Source organism: Leptonychotes weddellii, chromosome 2 (genome assembly GCF_054177405.1).
Source record: "Leptonychotes weddellii isolate Sample4059 chromosome 2, ASM5417740v2, whole genome shotgun sequence".
In the NCBI taxonomy this organism is placed as follows: Eukaryota; Metazoa; Chordata; class Mammalia; order Carnivora; family Phocidae; genus Leptonychotes; species Leptonychotes weddellii.
Window position 1 is genome coordinate 6,749,993 of NC_138370.1, and position 17,797 is coordinate 6,767,789.

At 41.4% G+C, this 17,797-nt stretch overlaps 1 protein-coding gene across 2 annotated transcripts in view; it reads left to right on the forward strand.

Annotated features, from left to right (window-relative positions):
- NEIL3 (nei like DNA glycosylase 3) overlaps positions 1–17,797 on the forward strand; it is a 53,209-nt gene that overhangs the window by 6,731 nt on the left and 28,681 nt on the right. For both annotated transcript variants that reach the window (XM_081807257.1, XM_081807252.1), the window contains exons 2-4: positions 7,799–7,926; positions 16,514–16,648; positions 16,939–17,152. In XM_081807257.1, the coding sequence (XP_081663383.1) occupies positions 7,799–7,926; positions 16,514–16,648; positions 16,939–17,152 (477 nt within the window). The remainder of the gene's footprint in view (positions 1–7,798; positions 7,927–16,513; positions 16,649–16,938; positions 17,153–17,797) is intronic.

Consider the following 17,797-nt stretch of genomic DNA (forward strand, 5'->3'; position numbering starts at 1 on the left):
AAAAAAAAAAAAAGAAAGAAAACAAGAGACCGGAGTGTTAATAATTTTCAGAGGAGATGAAACAGATAGTGGAGTAGAAGTTTTTGCCAAGAAATCCTGGGAAAGGTTAAGTAAGGATGGAGATGGTAGGTGGGGAGACAGCCTGTATTTTTTTTAAATCATTAAAGTATAGTTGATGCGCAGTGTTGCATTAGTTTTAGATGTACAATGTGGTGATTGGACACATCTATAAATTATGCTATGAGTGAGTCTGTATTTTAAAGCCATGCGTAGTTTTAGGAGGGGAAGGAGGAGGGATCTGATTAATCCCACACATGTTTACTTCACTCCAGGCATTGTGTGAAGCTCTCAAGAATACCAGTTAAACACCATAGTTGGTGTCCCCAAGGAGCTTAGAGGCAGTCAGAGGAGAAACACAAGTCCCGGTCAAATACTCGCTCGGTATGGAAAGGACCGTGATAGTGGTTGCTGGATTTGGCAGGGAGAAAGCCTCAAGATGACTTTGCTTCCCAGGTGGGGAAATCCTAGTCCCGGAGAGAAGTGCAATCTATACGTGTGAGCAAGGAAGAGGTTAGGCTAACATTTCATTTTAATTCCCAAACACCTCATCAAGTATTAAAAAACTACTTCCGAAATGTATTCAAGCCAAGGTCACGCAGCATCTGTAGCTGGAACGGTTTCAGCCGCCCTGAAGTCACCTGAGAGTCCTTGCCCTACCTGCGACCCTTCCTGCACTTGCCCTCCTGCGGACATCTGTGTTGTCCTCCGCACCATTGTCGGGCCGTAAACCTCTTTTTTCAGTATGTGTAGAGCTGTTAGTTTCATGACCGTTTCAACATTTCTTTCTTTCTTTTTTTTTTTAGATTTTATTTATTTATTTGACAGAGAGAGACACAGCGAGAGAGGGAACACAAGCAGAGGGAGTGGGAGAGGGAGAAGCAGGCTTCCCGCCAAGCAGGGAGTCCGATGCGGGGCTCGATCCCAGGACTCTGGGATCATGACCTGAGCCGAAGGCAGACGCTTAACGACTGAGCCACCCAGGCGCGCCTTTTTCTTCCTTTCTTCCTTTCTTCCTTCCTTCCTTCCTTCCTTCCTTCCTCCCTCCCTCCCTCCCTCCCTCCCTCCCTCCCTCCCTCTCTTCCTCCCTCCCTCCCTCCCTTCCTCCCTCCCTCCCTCCCTTCCTTCCTTTCTTTCATGTCATATTGTGTGTTATCTTTAATCATAGAGAGGAGGGTAAAACACCAGTAAAATAAGACCTGTATTACACCTGTAAGGATTTGGTGTGTGGTTCTCTTGGAGGCCCTCTCAACCAGAAGGACATATTTCACTTTTCACTGACAGCTGTGCAAAGAGATTTAATGGTCTCATTCATTTTAAGTATATCGGCCTTGATATTTTTGGATTCATCCTCCTAAGCACAACAGAATTTATTTACAAGGGCACGTACTCCCCTTTGGTCTTTTAAATATGTGGTCCAGTAACCATAAAGTTTTGGAGGGCCATCCACTGAGACTTTCTTTTGCTAAATAGCCAAATTTCCCATGGTTGGATCTCTTAGACTTTCTAAAATCTCTGATAGTTGACAATAATTTGGGGAGCGTATAGATGCCTGCACCAGGACAACCTCTGATGCCTTGAGGAATTGATCCTGGATATAAAAACTTTTTTTAACCTACCCCTTAGCATTGGCCATAAAGGATGTTTCAGCTGTGCTCTCCATAAGCTGTCTGTGGAACCAAATTTCCCACAGTGAGGGTTCCAGATAGTCCTGAGGAAGGACCTTATAGACCCCTTTCACCCATTATTAGACATTCCCTGGGAGGGAAATCTGGGATAGAAATCAGGATAAGCTAGGTTTGAATTTCTTCTTGATAGACAATATTAGGAGCTCTGGGGCATTTGACTACATGGATTAAAACAAAACAAAACAAAAGACAGGTTTTTATTAAAAACCCATATTTTTTTTTAACCAGGTTTTTACTGTTTCTTTTGATGAATGTCTTCTAAATGTATGTCATAGAGTGGTTCAAACAATGAGTGGCACAAAAAATTTGATACGAATTGTACTCTTAAATATTTTGTTTAACCAATTGCAACAAGACCCAATGATGTACTACTGCTGAATTAAATTTGGATGTTTTGATAATGGGGCAGCTATGGATGGTCCAGTCTAGCCACTGAACAGTGAGCACTAGTCCTTACGGAGTGGAAAACTTCCCAGGAAATAATCTGGGTTTTCAGAAGGCATAGAATAAAATAAAAAATCAGGGAACATTATGATCCTAGTAAGCCCGATTATGTAGACAAATACAAACGGGTACTTCCTTTTAAGAAGATTGATGCCATCAGCTGATGAGCATTAGGTTGATATAAGTAATTAAGGATACCCAATGTGGTCCTAAACAGTGGGGTTTTAATGACATTTTTTCATAGATGTCTCTAGAATGGATTGAGGGACACCATTTGTGTCCAGCCATTGGCCTCTACCTGTGAATGATGATTCTGAATCCGGTCAGAATCTGGCAAAAATGAATCTTATTATTAGGCGCTACATATACCTAGAGAGGAGGCAGGGTCGTGAGGCCTACCTTCCTCTTAGCTGATACTTTGATTCCCATTTTACTGAGAAAATGTGTCGACCACAAGAAAATCGGCACAACCACATCTACCTATGAGCATCTGTACCCATATAAGCTGCCTTCTTCCTGATGCCGTAGATGGACTGTCCATGTTCCCTGACGGTTTCCCATTCCTCCCCCGAGCTCCACCACCAGGACATGGCAACGTGCTCCACACCGTTCTTGGGCCCCTTCTCTTCATGATCTGTACTCACGCTCCTGCTGACGTCATCCAGTCTCAGAGCTTTGGAAACCGTCTATCTGAATGCTGATGACTAGATACATTTACATCTGCAGCCTAGACCTCTCTCCTGACCTCCAGACTCACACCCAACTGCCTGCTCGACTTCTCACCTTAACTTCCCTGAAACCCAGCCTTCACCTTCCTCTCCTACCCAGTTCCACCCAAATCTTCATCTTCATTGCCAGCGCTACTGTCTTTCCAATAATTCAGGCCAAAAATCTCCCACATCCAGTATGCCAGCAAATCCTCTTTGCTCCACCTTCAAAATCCCTCCGGCAATCTGGCCACTTCTCACCTCCTCTGTCGCTACCGTATCGGCCCAGTCTGGATCGTTGCACTGGTTCTTCTGAGTTCTTGGCCTGCTTGCACCCTAATCCCCGGAGCCAGAATTCTTTTTTCTTTTCTTTTCTTTTTTTTTTTTGTAATTTTTTCCGGAGCCAGAATTCTACCAGCAACCAGAGAGAACATTTTAAAAAGTAATTGCAGGTCCTGTTTTTCTTCATACTCTTTTGTGTCGAGAAGCAGCCAGTCCGTAGAGTGGACCTTGTGGGCCTCGTGGTCTGGTTCTCATCTGTCTACACCTTCCCCTGTGAGCCATCCTGGTCTGCTCACTGGTGATCAGAAACACTTTGCTGGAGGGCCTTTGCATCACCGTTCCCTATGCGTGGATCATGGCTCACTCAAAACCCCCTTGAGACATGCTCAGATACCATTTTCTTCATGAGATTATGACTGCCTCATTTAGAATTAGAACCTGCTACACCCTCCCTTAATCTTGATTTCTTTTCCAAATGTTTTAACACAGTTATTATAGTTATTGATTACTCTCCCCTGCCTGGAAGATTATAAGCTCTGTGAAGGCAGGAGATTTTTAATTTTTTTTTTTTTTCTCTCACTGATGCATCCCCAGCATCTGGAACAAGGTCTAATACATATTGGAAGGTCAATAAACTTTTCTAAAATGAATGAATCTGATGAACAGTCATGAATGGTGCGTCTTTAATGGTGAGGGACATCTTTCCAGATGTCACATCCCACCTTTGTTGTCAGACGGGGTCAAATTACAGACACAGCCCAGTGAAGAGTGAGTAACAGTGAACTGTGGTAGCTGTTGACGGTGCGTTTTAACCTGAATGGTGCGAGTGCTCGTCAAAGCTGTGAATCTGGCAATGTGAGCAGACCTCACAGGAGACAACTGGGACTCGTGTACTGTTTTATTAGGTGTTGGCCAACCTGTCTAGTCCCAGGTTACCTTGTCTCTCTCTTTGCCAGGAGCCGTGATAACACGCGGTAAATTCGGAATGAGGTGGAGGAAAGGAGGTGTGGGCAGGGAACAGAGAAGTGGTTGAGTAAGAGCTGCTTCCCATTGGGTGAAGTAGTGCGGGGGGCAAGCTTAGCTTCAGGGCAATACCCTGAGAAACAGAGAAACCGAAACGTGGGAAGTGAGAGGGATACCGTGTTTCACTGTGCCCCGGGGGTCAGGCTGTGCAGAAGGCTAGACCCTAACAGGACGGTGGCCAAGGTTAAAGGGCAGCTAAGTGCTACTGGAAGAAACCAGCCTGATCCCAAGTTGCTGAGAAAACATGCACAGCAGGTTCAAGTGGTCCAGTATGCGCTGACAGCCCGAGGCGAGAGAGAGCCCAGACCCAGCCCCTCACAAGGCAGGGGCCCCACGGCCAGCATGTCCTGTGTGCAGGAGACACGTTCAGTGTGACTCCACACCCGCCACTTTGTGCAGAGGTGGAAGGACACTGAACCCTCCCCCTGGGGTCTGCAATTCAGAAAGCTGGGGTCGTGCCTGAGGGCCTAGTGGCGCACACAGGAATGTACATCAAGCCTGGAAGAGGGAAAGATACTCCCTCCAAGGCAACAGAGTGTGAGGGCTCTTTGTCTCTAGATGGGAAGTGTTCCAGGCCCAGGGCTCCTTCTTAGGCAGCCAAGGGGATGGACGTATGACGGACTGCATATGATTACCTTCCCAACACACTGGAGACAGGTTGAGTTCTAGATGAACTTGTAAAACTTGGAGGGTTAAAGGAGATGAAAGCACTCTGGTGGCAGTGGTCACCAGTTCCCCCTCGGCCAGCAAGCAGGAAAGCCACGACAGCGTCTGGGCTGTACGTATTACATGGGATCGACCAGCTAGCCTCTGCTGGGAACCCTGACAGAAGCCAAAGGACTTTGCAGGGCGTGGCTAAAACCACTTGCTAGCAAACAGTGTTGGGAGAGGATAAGAGATTGTTGACATGGGAGTGGTGGGGAAAACATTAATCTAGAAATGAAGGTTTTTAAAATGTCCCTAGGCCATTAAATCCAGGATCCAAAAATGTATCCAAATGTATCAAACCCAGTCTATGCTGAGGCAAAGGCGACTCATAACAGATCTATATCTGCTCTGTATATCATCATCTTAAGAGTGTCCAGGCTAGTTTAGAAGAACTTTTTACCTACTAATTGGTTGTCATGGAAACCTGCATTGAAACCTACCCTCTTAACCTATACTTGGCTCCGAGTGTATTTATGTGGCAAGGTAAAGTCTTCCGTTAGGCAGGAAAACATCAGGACTCCTGGTGCTTCTCAATTCAGGGCTCTAGCAGATTCCCTTATGAACACAAGGCAAATGTGCAAGTGTATTTTTCCCTCCCTGAGTCCTCAAGCCTGTTGTGAGAGTGCTTGATAATCCCTGCTAGGCCCTGGGGTTCAGCCAAGAAAGAGGAAAGGAATCAGAGGCAGACCCATCACCGGGCTAATACATCCCCCCACCCCCTCCCCTCTAAAACCCTCAGTTTGTTTCTCAGAGTCCATAGTCTCTCATGGTTCGTCTCCCCCTCCGATCCCCCCCCACCCCTGCCCCTTCATTTTTCCCTTTCTTCTCCTAAAGGTTCTTTCTGCGGTTTGGGCAGAACTGGAAGGCTGCTACTTGTAATCGCTTCTGTGCATTGGTTCGTTGGTCACTCCAAGCATGTGACTGATTCCCAGTTCTTATTATGTGGAGGAGGGATTTGAAGCCGGTCCCCTGAACGTCAGGCAGCTGGGAGATTCCAGCATCGGCTGTAGCCATTGTAACTGAACGGGGTTTAGTGGAAGGATGGTGACTGTTCCTGTCTTAGTCTGCTTGGGCTACCATGACAAATGCCATCACCCAGGAGGCTTACAGAGATTTATTTTCTCCCAGTTCTGGAGGCCACAAGTCCAAGGTTAAGGTTCAGGCCAGTTTGGTTTCTGGTGTGAGCTGTCTTCCTGGCTTGCAGACACCACTTCTGTCTGCCGTGGCACCGCCTCTGAGCACACAGGATGGGGAGAGCGAACTCTCTGTGGTCTCTTCTAAGGATGCTAATCCCGCTGGATCGGGCCCCCACCCTATGACTTCATTAAACCTTAAGTACCTCCTTAAAGCCCTATTTTCAAAGACAGTCACACTGGAGGTTAGAGCTTCAACATAGGAGTGTTGGAGGGGACAAATTCAGTCCCTAGCCATTTTCAATCTTTGTTTTTTGTTTTTTTTTGGGTTTCTTAAAAATCTCTTATCCTCCTGTTCCTTTGAACTAAATACTATAATGTGTCTTTTTACACAAGGGCCAAATGAGGAAACTAAAGAATAGAGTGGACGTACCATCTTAACTATTTAGAATGACAGATGTCTGTAAACCAAAAGTTTGAGAATCACTGAATATCATTCTACCATAAGTGGAGGGGAAGTTGTGATTTTCTCCTAGACTATGTCTAAGTTGTTTTATAATTATCTCCCTGTCACCCCCATCATCACTACCTCACCCCCCTGCCAAGATTTTATCCTGGATCTTCTGAGAATGCATAGGTCCATTTGAGAAAAAGGAAAGAAAGGTTAGAAGTATTTGAGGATATTCCCTTAGATGAAGAGTTAATGTGTAAATATAATTATATGTACTTACTGTATCTTATAGACTAGCTAGGCATTAATGATAGTTTTAAAATTTTTATTATATGCTGATTGCAAATTAAAGAATATTTATAAACGTATCTCAAGAACGAAAAATAATGATACAAAGAACATCAGTTTACCTACTGCCCATTGAGAAAAAGAGCCTTACCAATATCTAAACCCAGTACCATTCCTTTCCCTGCCCCACAGAGGGGAAAGTTTATAACTTCCTTGATCTTTACAGTGTTTAGGGCATATATAGTAATTATCACAATATATTGTTTGGTTTTGCACGGTGATGGGAGGAAGAAGTAGTGGGTTTCTTTTTCCTTTATTCTTGACGTTGTGGTTTGAGGAGGGAGAGAAGAGCAAGTCATGCATTAGATCCTGTCACTCAGGGGAGCCTGGTCTTTACCACTGATTCCCTACACCCCACAAGACCTTGGAAACTGAAACTCCTTCCTTGGGGCCTGTAAATGCCTTTCTAACAAAAGCCTGCTTCAGAGAGCTGCTTATCTTTGGGGTTCTCACCCATTTTTACTTGGTTTTCAACCTCTTATTGTTCCTTCCTGGCCTTTGAGTTCATCATCACAGGTAAAAATACTTGGTTTCCATATTTTATCCACTGTTTCTTAGCTGTTTCTGAATCCTCTCTCAGAGACCTTGGCTATGCTTCTGGAAATGGAAGACTCTCCTATATTTTAGTTTTAAAACATTCACATCGTTTTTCTGTGCTTTCTTTTCATATGTGCAGAGCTATATGGTCCTGGAAGAAACTCATTTTGGTTGTGAGCCAATTACTTTCTTTTCCACTTAATTTTTTTTTTTTTTTGGCCTCTCTTTTGAAATGACTCCATAGTAATTTGACAAAATGTGTGTAAACAGCTGATTACATTACTTGACTTGCTGGAGATTATTCCTCTTACTGGGATGCACCTGGGCCTGAAGTAATAGAAATACGTTTAAGAACGAAATTATAATTTTGTTTAGAGTTTGTATGTGTGTTTACGTGGATGTGGGTGTATTTTCTCCTAGGCTGCTGCACTGAACAATAACAAAGATTCCAGCCCGAATTCCTTGAGACTGTTTAATGGATACGTTTACAGCGGTGTCCAGACTTTGGGGAAGGAGCTCTTTATGTACTTTGGGCCAAAAGCTTTACGGTAAGATAAACCTGCACAGTACATCTTATCTCTCTGTTTAGAGATGTGTAAAAGGCTTTTCTCACCGCTCACCCAGTGTCACATTTAATCATGTAGAAAGTACTCCATTTTTAAGAGAGCTCTAATATAAGAGGTTGAGATTCTATCGTGGAAAGCAATAAGAAGATGAATAGGTTGTGATGTCATCATTACTTGGAGGGCTAGTCAATTTATTTCTTTCAAGGAAAACGGATCGGCTAGACGGGATTCCAGGAGCTGGTAGAGCTACACAGCTCGGCTTGGCTCTTCGCAAATTTCCCACACGGCTCTTCTCCCGGCCCTTCTCCCCTCCTGTTTTCCCTCGGGTTTTCCCCAAGCTTTTATTGTATTAGCGACATTAGTTTCTTTATATGTATAACAGCTTCCAGTTTGGTTTCAACCTGTCTCTAGATTTTTATAGTTCTCTGTCTTCCTTCTTTTTCTGAAGCCTTGTACGGAATTGGAAACTTATTTATAGAATTTCAGAACTTTTCCCAGAAGTCCCAAGTTCTCCATTCTTCCACAGTCCTTAGGGAAATTCATTGCTGATGTGTTGGCAATGAAGGACAGGCAATCTCCCGCGTTGGTTGACTTAATGATAAGAATGTCAAAATGTGTGTACTCGCCAGAGCATGATCACCTGTTCAATTTTTGCAGGAAAAAGAGAAAGGCCTGTGGATTAACATGTCTACCAAATCTTTGTCTTCTCTGAGTTTACCCTAAGGTACTGCAATGTGTGAACGAAGGTAGTGCTCCTTTGAATCTCTCTTAATGTTTCTGGAAGCTATTGAACAATTTCACCTTAAAGGAAAGCCCTGTTACTAGGCCCTGGGCCTCTAACTGAAGGTGACTGATGCTCACAGAAAGCTAATATGACTGTATGATGGTTATTTGCTGCCCCTCATCTACTGCACGTTTCGAGAATGTCAGAGTTTATGTAATTGCTTCCCCTTTGAAATGTTCTCTCTTTGTTGTCAGCGGCTGCCGTCCTTGGACAACAGCGTCACTTGGTGGGGTTTTTTTCTCAGTCTGGAAAGGATAATGTCAGCAAAGGCTTCCTGGCTCATGCAGGAATGATCTACTGCAGATTATATTGTTGTGGTGGTAGATGGATGTGATGGAGAAGTCTTTGCTCTGAATGGAGGAGGACACAGTGGCATCCATGGAAGACGGTTGAACATTGATATGCTATTGATTCCCTGGTGTTAGGTGCGGATTTATTTCTGTAGGATGAGATGGAGGTTTTTATCAAGTGTTCTCCACCAGACTGATAAAGGAAGAATCATTTCTCAGTGCAGGGCTGTCAGTAAATTTTCCCTGAAGTTCTAAACAAGGGCAGTCACTTCCTTAAACTCACTGAACTAGTACCATCCCCGGGGAGTTCGTATCTCAGTGTATGCATGGAGAAAAGTGCAGTGGCTTGCTTCCTTTTAATTTCCTACAGCCCTAATGACTATTTGATAAAATAATTCAAGGGCAGTGGCAGATCAGCTATTTGAATACAAACCGAGCAATCTAAAATCAACTGCATCCCCTTTCACAATTTAATAGAAGTTTGTTTATATATATATATATATACACACACACACACACACACACACACACACACACACACACTCCCAACCTACGCTTCTTAAGAGAATGGATGACTCTGTCGCAGAAATGTGATCGTTGTGTGAGTTTGCAAGTCTGTGAGCATGACATAGAAATGTTTTCTTCATTCCTCAACTCTTCTTGCTACCCACCAGGCTAGTCTGCATTTTAGAGAGCATGTAGCAGGAAACACGCTTAATGCTCACTTATATTTACCTCTTAACTTGCACCTTTTTACAGTTAAAATTGCCCTGGATTTTAATGCATCTTACAGGGCAGGCCATGAATCTTCCTAGGATTCATTTGTCACGGAAATAGAATACAGACCTAGCCCTCTGAGAGAGAATCTGTCATGCAAAAATCCACACTTCAGAGAGATACAAATTAGAGTAACTATTTCTGTTACTAAAAGATTTATCAAAGTGCTCAAGTTGATCCTAAAAGTGCCATAGAATGCAAAAAATTATTTGATATGCATTTATTCTTGGAGCACAGTTGTGGTGTTATTTGTGATTAATACCTATACTCCTGAACGCTTTAAAGAAGCTTGTCATCTTTAACAAAACACAGATCAGTTTTAATTTTTTGGCTGTATATGTAACAAATACTCATTTGAGAAAACTGAGGCATAAGGAACAAGCAAGGATAAATTTATACATTCACACTCTCACTCCCAAATATAACCTCTGTTAACTGTGGATGTATATACATTATCAGTACCGTGTGGGCATGTATCTACCCGTCTATTCACTCAGACACACCCACCCTGGAAGCTGCCATTTTCCATCAAAATGAACCCAGCTGTTACATCTTGGACTTGCATTTAAAAGATATATTTTTTTAATGAATCTCTCTTTCCAAAACACTTTGCTATTTCCAATTTGTGATTTATATGACTCTGATGGCTGGCAATGATCCTCTTCCGGAAGCATATCCAAAATATTTTACAGGCTTTGCCATTTTAGAGAAGCCTTATACATTATCCATTTTGTAATTTATTGGAGTTTAAGTAATCTGATCCTCGAAACAGCAATGCATGAGATAATGTGACAGTTCTTTGTAGTTTGTGAAACAATCTTTAAGGAGTCTATTCTACACTACTCAGAAAAGGGTTTTACAGTTTAGACATAGTTTTTGTGATCTGCCACGTTACCATGTTAGAAAAATTGAAGCGTGATAAAAGTTCTAAATGAAATCAGATACTTGAAGCGTGGTCAGTCCTGCTTTCTGTCTGCCCAACATGCTCACTTGTCTTTTAGGGACAGCGTTCCTTCTGGAAACTGGTCATCCGGCCACACTGACCAACAGAGTTCAAGTTAACTCTAGCACGATCTTACCGGACCTTCTGTCTCGTACATTGTCAGTTGGGTCACTGCGGTTCTTCCGTGAGATTTCCTCATCTGGAGCCAAGGAGGGTCAGGCTCTGTAACGTAGGGAAGCTAGGATGTGAGGCCTTAGGACTTGTAGGTGGCCGTGTTACTTGGCTTGTGAGGTGGTGAGAAATAAAACCAGCCTGCACAAAGCTGAGAATCCTAAAGGCCTTCTAGCCCCTCCTTCCATCTGTTTCTGAGATCCAGCTGCTTTCCTTCCTTTGCTACAGCTTGATTCTTCAACCCTCCCTCAGATCCTGTGAGCTACTAAGTATTCCTTAGTGCCTAAACCTGTTTGAGTTGGGTTTCTGTCACCCGCAATTTAAGAAAACTGACCATTATCAGAAGGCACAAACTTCCAGATAGGAAATAAGTCCTGGGGATGTGACATACAGCACGGGGATCACCGTGTTTCACAATACTGTGCCGCAGAGTTGAAAGTTGCAAAGAGAGTAGATGTTAAAAGTTCTCATCACAAGAAAGAAATGTAACTGTGTTTGGTGACTGATGTTAACTAGACTTAATTGTGGTGATCATTTTGCAGTGTCTACAAATACTGAATCATTATGTTGTACACGTGAAACTAATTTAATGTTATATGTCAATGACACCTCGATTTAAATGAAGGAGAGAAGGAAGGAAGCAGGAGAGAAAGAAAGAGAAAATAAGAAAACTAACCATTAAAAGTAATCTACAGGCAGAAAATGAAACATCTTTAGTTTTTGAAATGGTAGATTTTGAAATTTTTATTTTCTATTTCAGTTACCATGATGCTTTCAGGTGTAACTGGAGAAAATCTAGAAATCTTTACCTTTTTCATTGGCTTTCCCTTCTGCACCTGACAGCCTACATGATTACTAGTTCTGCTTTCCTTTTCTTGCTTTATTTAATAATACACATCATTTTATTGCATTTTTTCTCTTATTTTAAAAGTAATATAAAAGTCAATTATAAAACATTAAGATAGTTCCAAAGAGTCTAACAGCAAAAATAAATACCACCCGTAATTATTACCACCAAAAAGGGGCACATTTAACAGTTTTTGTAAATATCATAGATAAAATATAAATTGTGTATATACCATATATTCATACATAATTTATATTACATATGCACAGATCATGATATCATCACTACTGATTAGAATTTTCCCCCATTTTTCACTCTAATGAATAACTCTGAAGTTAACGTCCTTGAGCATATATCTTTTACCATTTTGATGTTTTCTTAGGATAAATTCCTAGATGTGGATTTGCAGGATCTTGGTTACTGATGCTTTCTTATATCCCTTTTGAAGGCATATAGAAATCTGTCATGAGTGGGAAGCATCTACAACTGGCCATACGATAGAGAATAGCCCATGCATGGCCTGCCTTGGCTCTGATTTTGTAGATTTATCCACACCTCTGTGCAAGGTTATAAAAGCCTGGAAACATGTTAGCATAAAATGCATGTGCAGCACTATAGTAGTTGTGGAAGGTTAGAGATCTTAGCATAGCAGAATTACCTGGCATGGTATTCTCAATTGACAACTGTAATTTTGATTGTTTAGTTGATTTTAAATTATCTGCCTCATAGTTCCAACATCTGGCACATCTTTGGGTCTGGCTCTGTTGGCTGTTTTATCTCTTGACATTGAGTCCCTTTGTTGTTGTTTTTTCCTTATGTGTCATAATTTTTTTTGAATTCCAGATAGTCATGTTTAGAGGAACAGTAGAGACTGAATTAAATAATATTTAACCTCAAAAATAGTAATGCCTCTTCTATCAGGTCATTAGTGCAGGGGATGAGTAGTCGAGCTTGGTTTGGATTTTGTCGTTTGTAGTTGGCTTTGGTGCACCAGTGACATCAAAAACTTCAGCGGCTCCGACTTCTTTATGCCTCAAGTGTGGCCTGGTGTAGCTGGAGCTGGTTCTCTGTGTATCTGCCCTCTACTCGCAGCGTTTAGCAGACCCTGGGTATTCGTATCACGAGGGGATTTCTCCACACGCTTCCCCTCCCCTCCTCCACTCCCACCCCAGTGGTATACTGCTGTTGTCCATTTTTCAGGGAGAAGTCCATGATGGGGAAAATGGTTCTTCTAGACCAGCCTTAATCTTAGGCCCTGTGCTCACTGACCTCAGGGTTGCACTTTTCTCAGAGCTACTGATCCTTTCCTCCCCAAGGCAGTCAAATTCTTCCTTCCATGTGTGGGTGATCTCCAGTAAAAGAGCATTTCCTTCCTCTCTCTCAGTGGGAACAGATGTCTCCACATTTCACTGCAGGATTCCGTGACAAAGCTGATGCCCTACCTCACCCCTAAAGACAGATGGCTTTTGCTCTGCTTATCCTCAGCAGAGTGCATTTGGCCTGAGCCTGGTGGCAAACACTTTCCTGCCCTCCCCCGTGGCCTCCTGCTTCTGTTTGCTGCCCGGTGCAAGACTGACTGTGTGTGCACGAGGCTTCCTGTTATTCCTTCAGGGACAGAGGGCTTTTGGCTGGACCTCTCCCTCGGCTACGGACCGGTGCCATGTCACCAAGAGTGGCTCTGTCCATCCCCTCCCATGACTCATCTTTGTCACACCCAACTGGTGCATACCCGTGGACAAGAGCTTACGTGTGAGCCCATGCTCTCCTTGTGTCTGGGACTCCAGGAATTCTAAACAGTTATACTAGCCACACCCAGTATTTAGAAGTTTGTGGAAAATTTTTACCCATTTTTTCTGTAGCTGTCTCTTCTGTCTGTACTCTGCCACAGGCAAGATAATTTGTGTGTCTTTCTTTCCCCATGGAGGGGGAAGGGGCTTGTTACTCTTTGGAATTTAGCTCACCTGGCTCCCTGCAGCCTCATGTCTCTGATGGGTTCAAGAGAATTTACAGTTCTGTAAATAATACGACTTTTCTCTCCATGTTAGGATAGGAGCTCTATGTCCTTTGAGCTTCTGCACCCTAAGTAGATGCAGAACTCCCTGTTCCTTTTTTAACATGGTTCATTCCATATTGTTTTATAACTTTTTTTCTTTGAATTCCTAGCATAAGCTTTACAATAATTATATTCAACTATTTTACACTCATTATTATCCTTAGGTCACTTTTGACCACTTGATAATTTTCATAAACAGTTGCCTTATTAGCAATGTATAGTTAGTTGTCACTCAGATGAACCTGTGACAATGCCATTATTTATGCTACTTATGTTTGCTTAAGGATGTTCTGATCATTCTGATCATTCTCATAGTGATAAGCTGGAAGCATGTGGCTGATGTTTAAAATAGTATCAGGTCTTATTTATTGATTTGTTTTAGGAAGTTATGTCTAACTAGAGGCATTTTCTTAATACCACTTCAGTGTTTAGTTTGGACATAATTTTTATGTTAGAACTTTGGTTGTAAGTGACAAAAGCCCAACTTAAATGAGTTCGGTAATTATTTCTTACAAGATTATGGGGTATCTTACCTGAAGATAATGCGGTCAGGTTTCAGGCAGAATTGGAAGCAAAAGCTAACTGCTATGAGGTCTCTGCATTTTTTGATTCTGTCCCTCACTGATTTCTGCTATACTCTTCCTTTCTATAGACAAGCCTCCCTTGGCTTCTCTGCTGCCCATGTTGGGTAACATTCCCGTAGACAGTTCCCATGTTGGATCTCCTAGTACTAATGGGAAACTGATCTCTCTGCAGCCCAAATCCATAAATTCGTCAGGAGAAGGCAGATGAATCCAGGTACTGGATTGGTACCTGGCTTGACTAGCTTGACTCGGGTGTCCATTTCTGATTCAACTATGTCAAAACACAAGATCTGAGGAAGGAACAAGACACCAACTCAAAGTTGGGCCTAATGCCCACTATTGGCAGGCAGTCATGTTATGCAGAGTAAATGATCTTAGGTAACCAGTTGGGTTGGGGGTGGAAGGGATTTGAGAGGATAAAGAGTTAGAAATAAGGATCTAATAAAATTTTCTTAAACTAAGTTGATTATAATGAGGAATCTTGAAAAGCAGATCGAACTCTTCAATGTAAATGTGATATGAGCCTATGTCCTAGTCTATAAAAGATCAATATGGCAATTGTTATAACAGTACAGATGTTACTGTGCCAAAAAATTTCCATGATAGTGGTGTATATTTCTCAGATTAATATAAAAGGTACTTAACAATAAACCCAACATTTGTTGGTTGATTTGGGCACAATTATCACAACAGTTTGCTATTTAATAATAATAAAGTAAATAAGAATGAACTAAAAATTTTGATTTTTATGCATATTTTCTTCTAAATTGAATAGCTTTAATAAGGCCAAAAAAAGCATAATTTGATTCAGAGTTCTTATGGGGGGGTACTCCTGCATTTCATTTGGGTCTTAACCTTTGAGATTTTTAATGTGGATGCAGTTTCATTATAGAAAGTGATTTAGAATCTACTTTATGAGCCATGCAGCTGAAAAGATTTTAGATATGATGGCTTCTGGGCATGACAGTTGTACACCTTTCACTGGGGTTGAACCTCCATAAGCTAAATTATGGAGTACTTACAGGCACACATTTTTCCTGTCAAGAACTATGGGGCATGTAAAATGCATTTATGATTGATAGTAGGGCACACAGAGTTTAAAACCCACATTTTTAAAGTTAGACTGGTTAACCTTGTACAATACTATAACATGGTGCTTTGGAATTAGAAGCACAGTGCAGTAACATTTGATGCCAAAAGAGCCATATTTATTAACTCAACAAAGCTAGAAGGAGAAGGATTTAAAAGGCGGAACACAGTATTTCATCTTGAGAATCATTTTGATCTTCATCATCAGAGGTCTCATAAAACCACTTTCTCTCTCTCTCTCTCTCGCTCTCTTTTTTTCTTTGGTTTTTACTGGACATGCTAATCAATCCTATAAAAACTGAAAGGTTATAAATTTTTCATCACTGCATTGTGGCTTTCAAGCTAACCGTAAATATTTATAAATCCCCTCTTCCCAATACATATAAAGGTAAGAGAAAACTAAAAGAACTGAAGACAATAGCATTTTGACTTGTTTTCTTCTCTTTTGATGCATAAGATTTTGCAAAAAATTGTTTCATTGTGTATCCCAGAGCAAGGGGGAAAAAAAGAGTGTCTTAAAATGTAGATATCATTTTGGAGTAGGTAAACATTTCCCATCCATTGTGGCTAGAAATATAGAATTTGAATGTCAATGGCTTTGTAGAATTTATTAAAAAAAAAACCAAAAAAACAAAACTGTAGGCAATTTAAATTTAGCCTCATCTCATCCAAAGCCTTTGAATCTGAGAGAAAGCTGAAACACTAGACTGTTCCATGAATAAAAGTACTTCATCTGACAAGAAAAGAAGAACAGGGTATGTTTTCTTGGGCTTATTGTCAGACCCTATTATCTCTCTAGGAATTTATTTTATTTGTGGTTTGAAAAACTGAATTGTCACCTCTTCTACTTTTATGAGGATACAAAACCATAGCAGAAAAAGATATAATATTGGCTATATTTTTTGCCCCCTAAAAGTGCGTATCTTGACTAACATTTGTTTGCTTATAATCCAAAAAGTGAAATGAAGGAACAAAAATTAGGTACACTATGTACTTTCTGCCACTCAAAACTGCGCTTGATGTTGTTTCAGGATTCATTTTGGAATGAAAGGGTCCATCATGATTAATCCACTTCAGCATAAAAATAAAAATGGAGTTTCTCCTATTTTTGAAGTACAGCTCACCAAAGATCTGATTTGTTTCTTTGACTCATCAGTAGAACTCAGGTAAAAAAAAAAAAAAAGAAAAGTACTTCAGCTGAAAAATTGCAGTGATGAATCTACAGTTTGGTTTGAAATGTGGAGATAGATAGATGTTTTAAAAATGGTCTATAACTGATAAAACCTCATTTTGAAAGCGCCTTCAGATAATCTAGTTCATTAGGGTCTTCATTGTTTGGCTCTATAACTCATACCCCGATTAACAGAAAGTGTTTATATCAAAGCTCTTTTTAAATGACACTTTGTGAAATTATAACTAGACTTATGATTAATGTGTTTTATATTCGTTGCTACAGAAACTCCACAGAAAGCCAACAGAGAGTAAGAATGATGGAAGAATTAGATGTATGTTCCCCTAAATTTAGTATCTCAAGAGCAGAAAGTGAAGTTAAGAAGCAGAAAGGACGGATGCTGTGTGATGTGTTAATGGACCAGAAAGTGTTGCCTGGGGTAGGGAACATCATCAAAAATGAAGCTCTCTTTGACAGTGGCCTCCACCCAGCTGTTAAAGTAGGTCATAAGTATTTTTTTAAAATGATTTCTGTATTTTTATTTTTTTAATTTTATTTTTAATTTTTTTAATTGTTAATCACCATATATTACATCATTAGTTTTTGATGTAGTGTTCAATGATTCATTGTTTGTGCATAACACCCAGTGCTCCATGCAGAACGTGCCCTCTTTAATACCCATCACCAGGCTAACTCATCCTCCCACCCTCCTCCCCTCGAGAACCCTCAGTTTGCTTTTCAGAGTCCATCTTCTCTCATGGTTCCTTTCCCCCTCCAATTTCCTCCCCTTCATTCTTCCCCTCCTGCTATCTTCTTCTTTTTTTTTTTCTTAACATATATTGCATTATTTGTTTCAGAGGTACAGATCTGAGATTCAACAGTCTTGCACAATTCACAGCGCTTACCAGAGCACATACCCTCCCCAGTGTCTATCACCCAGTCACCCCATCCCTCCCACCCCACCCCCGACTCCAGCAACCTTCAGTTTGTTTCCTAAGATTAAGACATGAACAGACATTTTTCCAAAGAAGACATCCAAATGGCCAACAGACACATGAAAAAGTGCTCAACATCGCTCGGCATCAGGGAAATCCAAATCAAAACCTCAATGAGATACCACCTCACAACAGTCAGAATGGCTAAA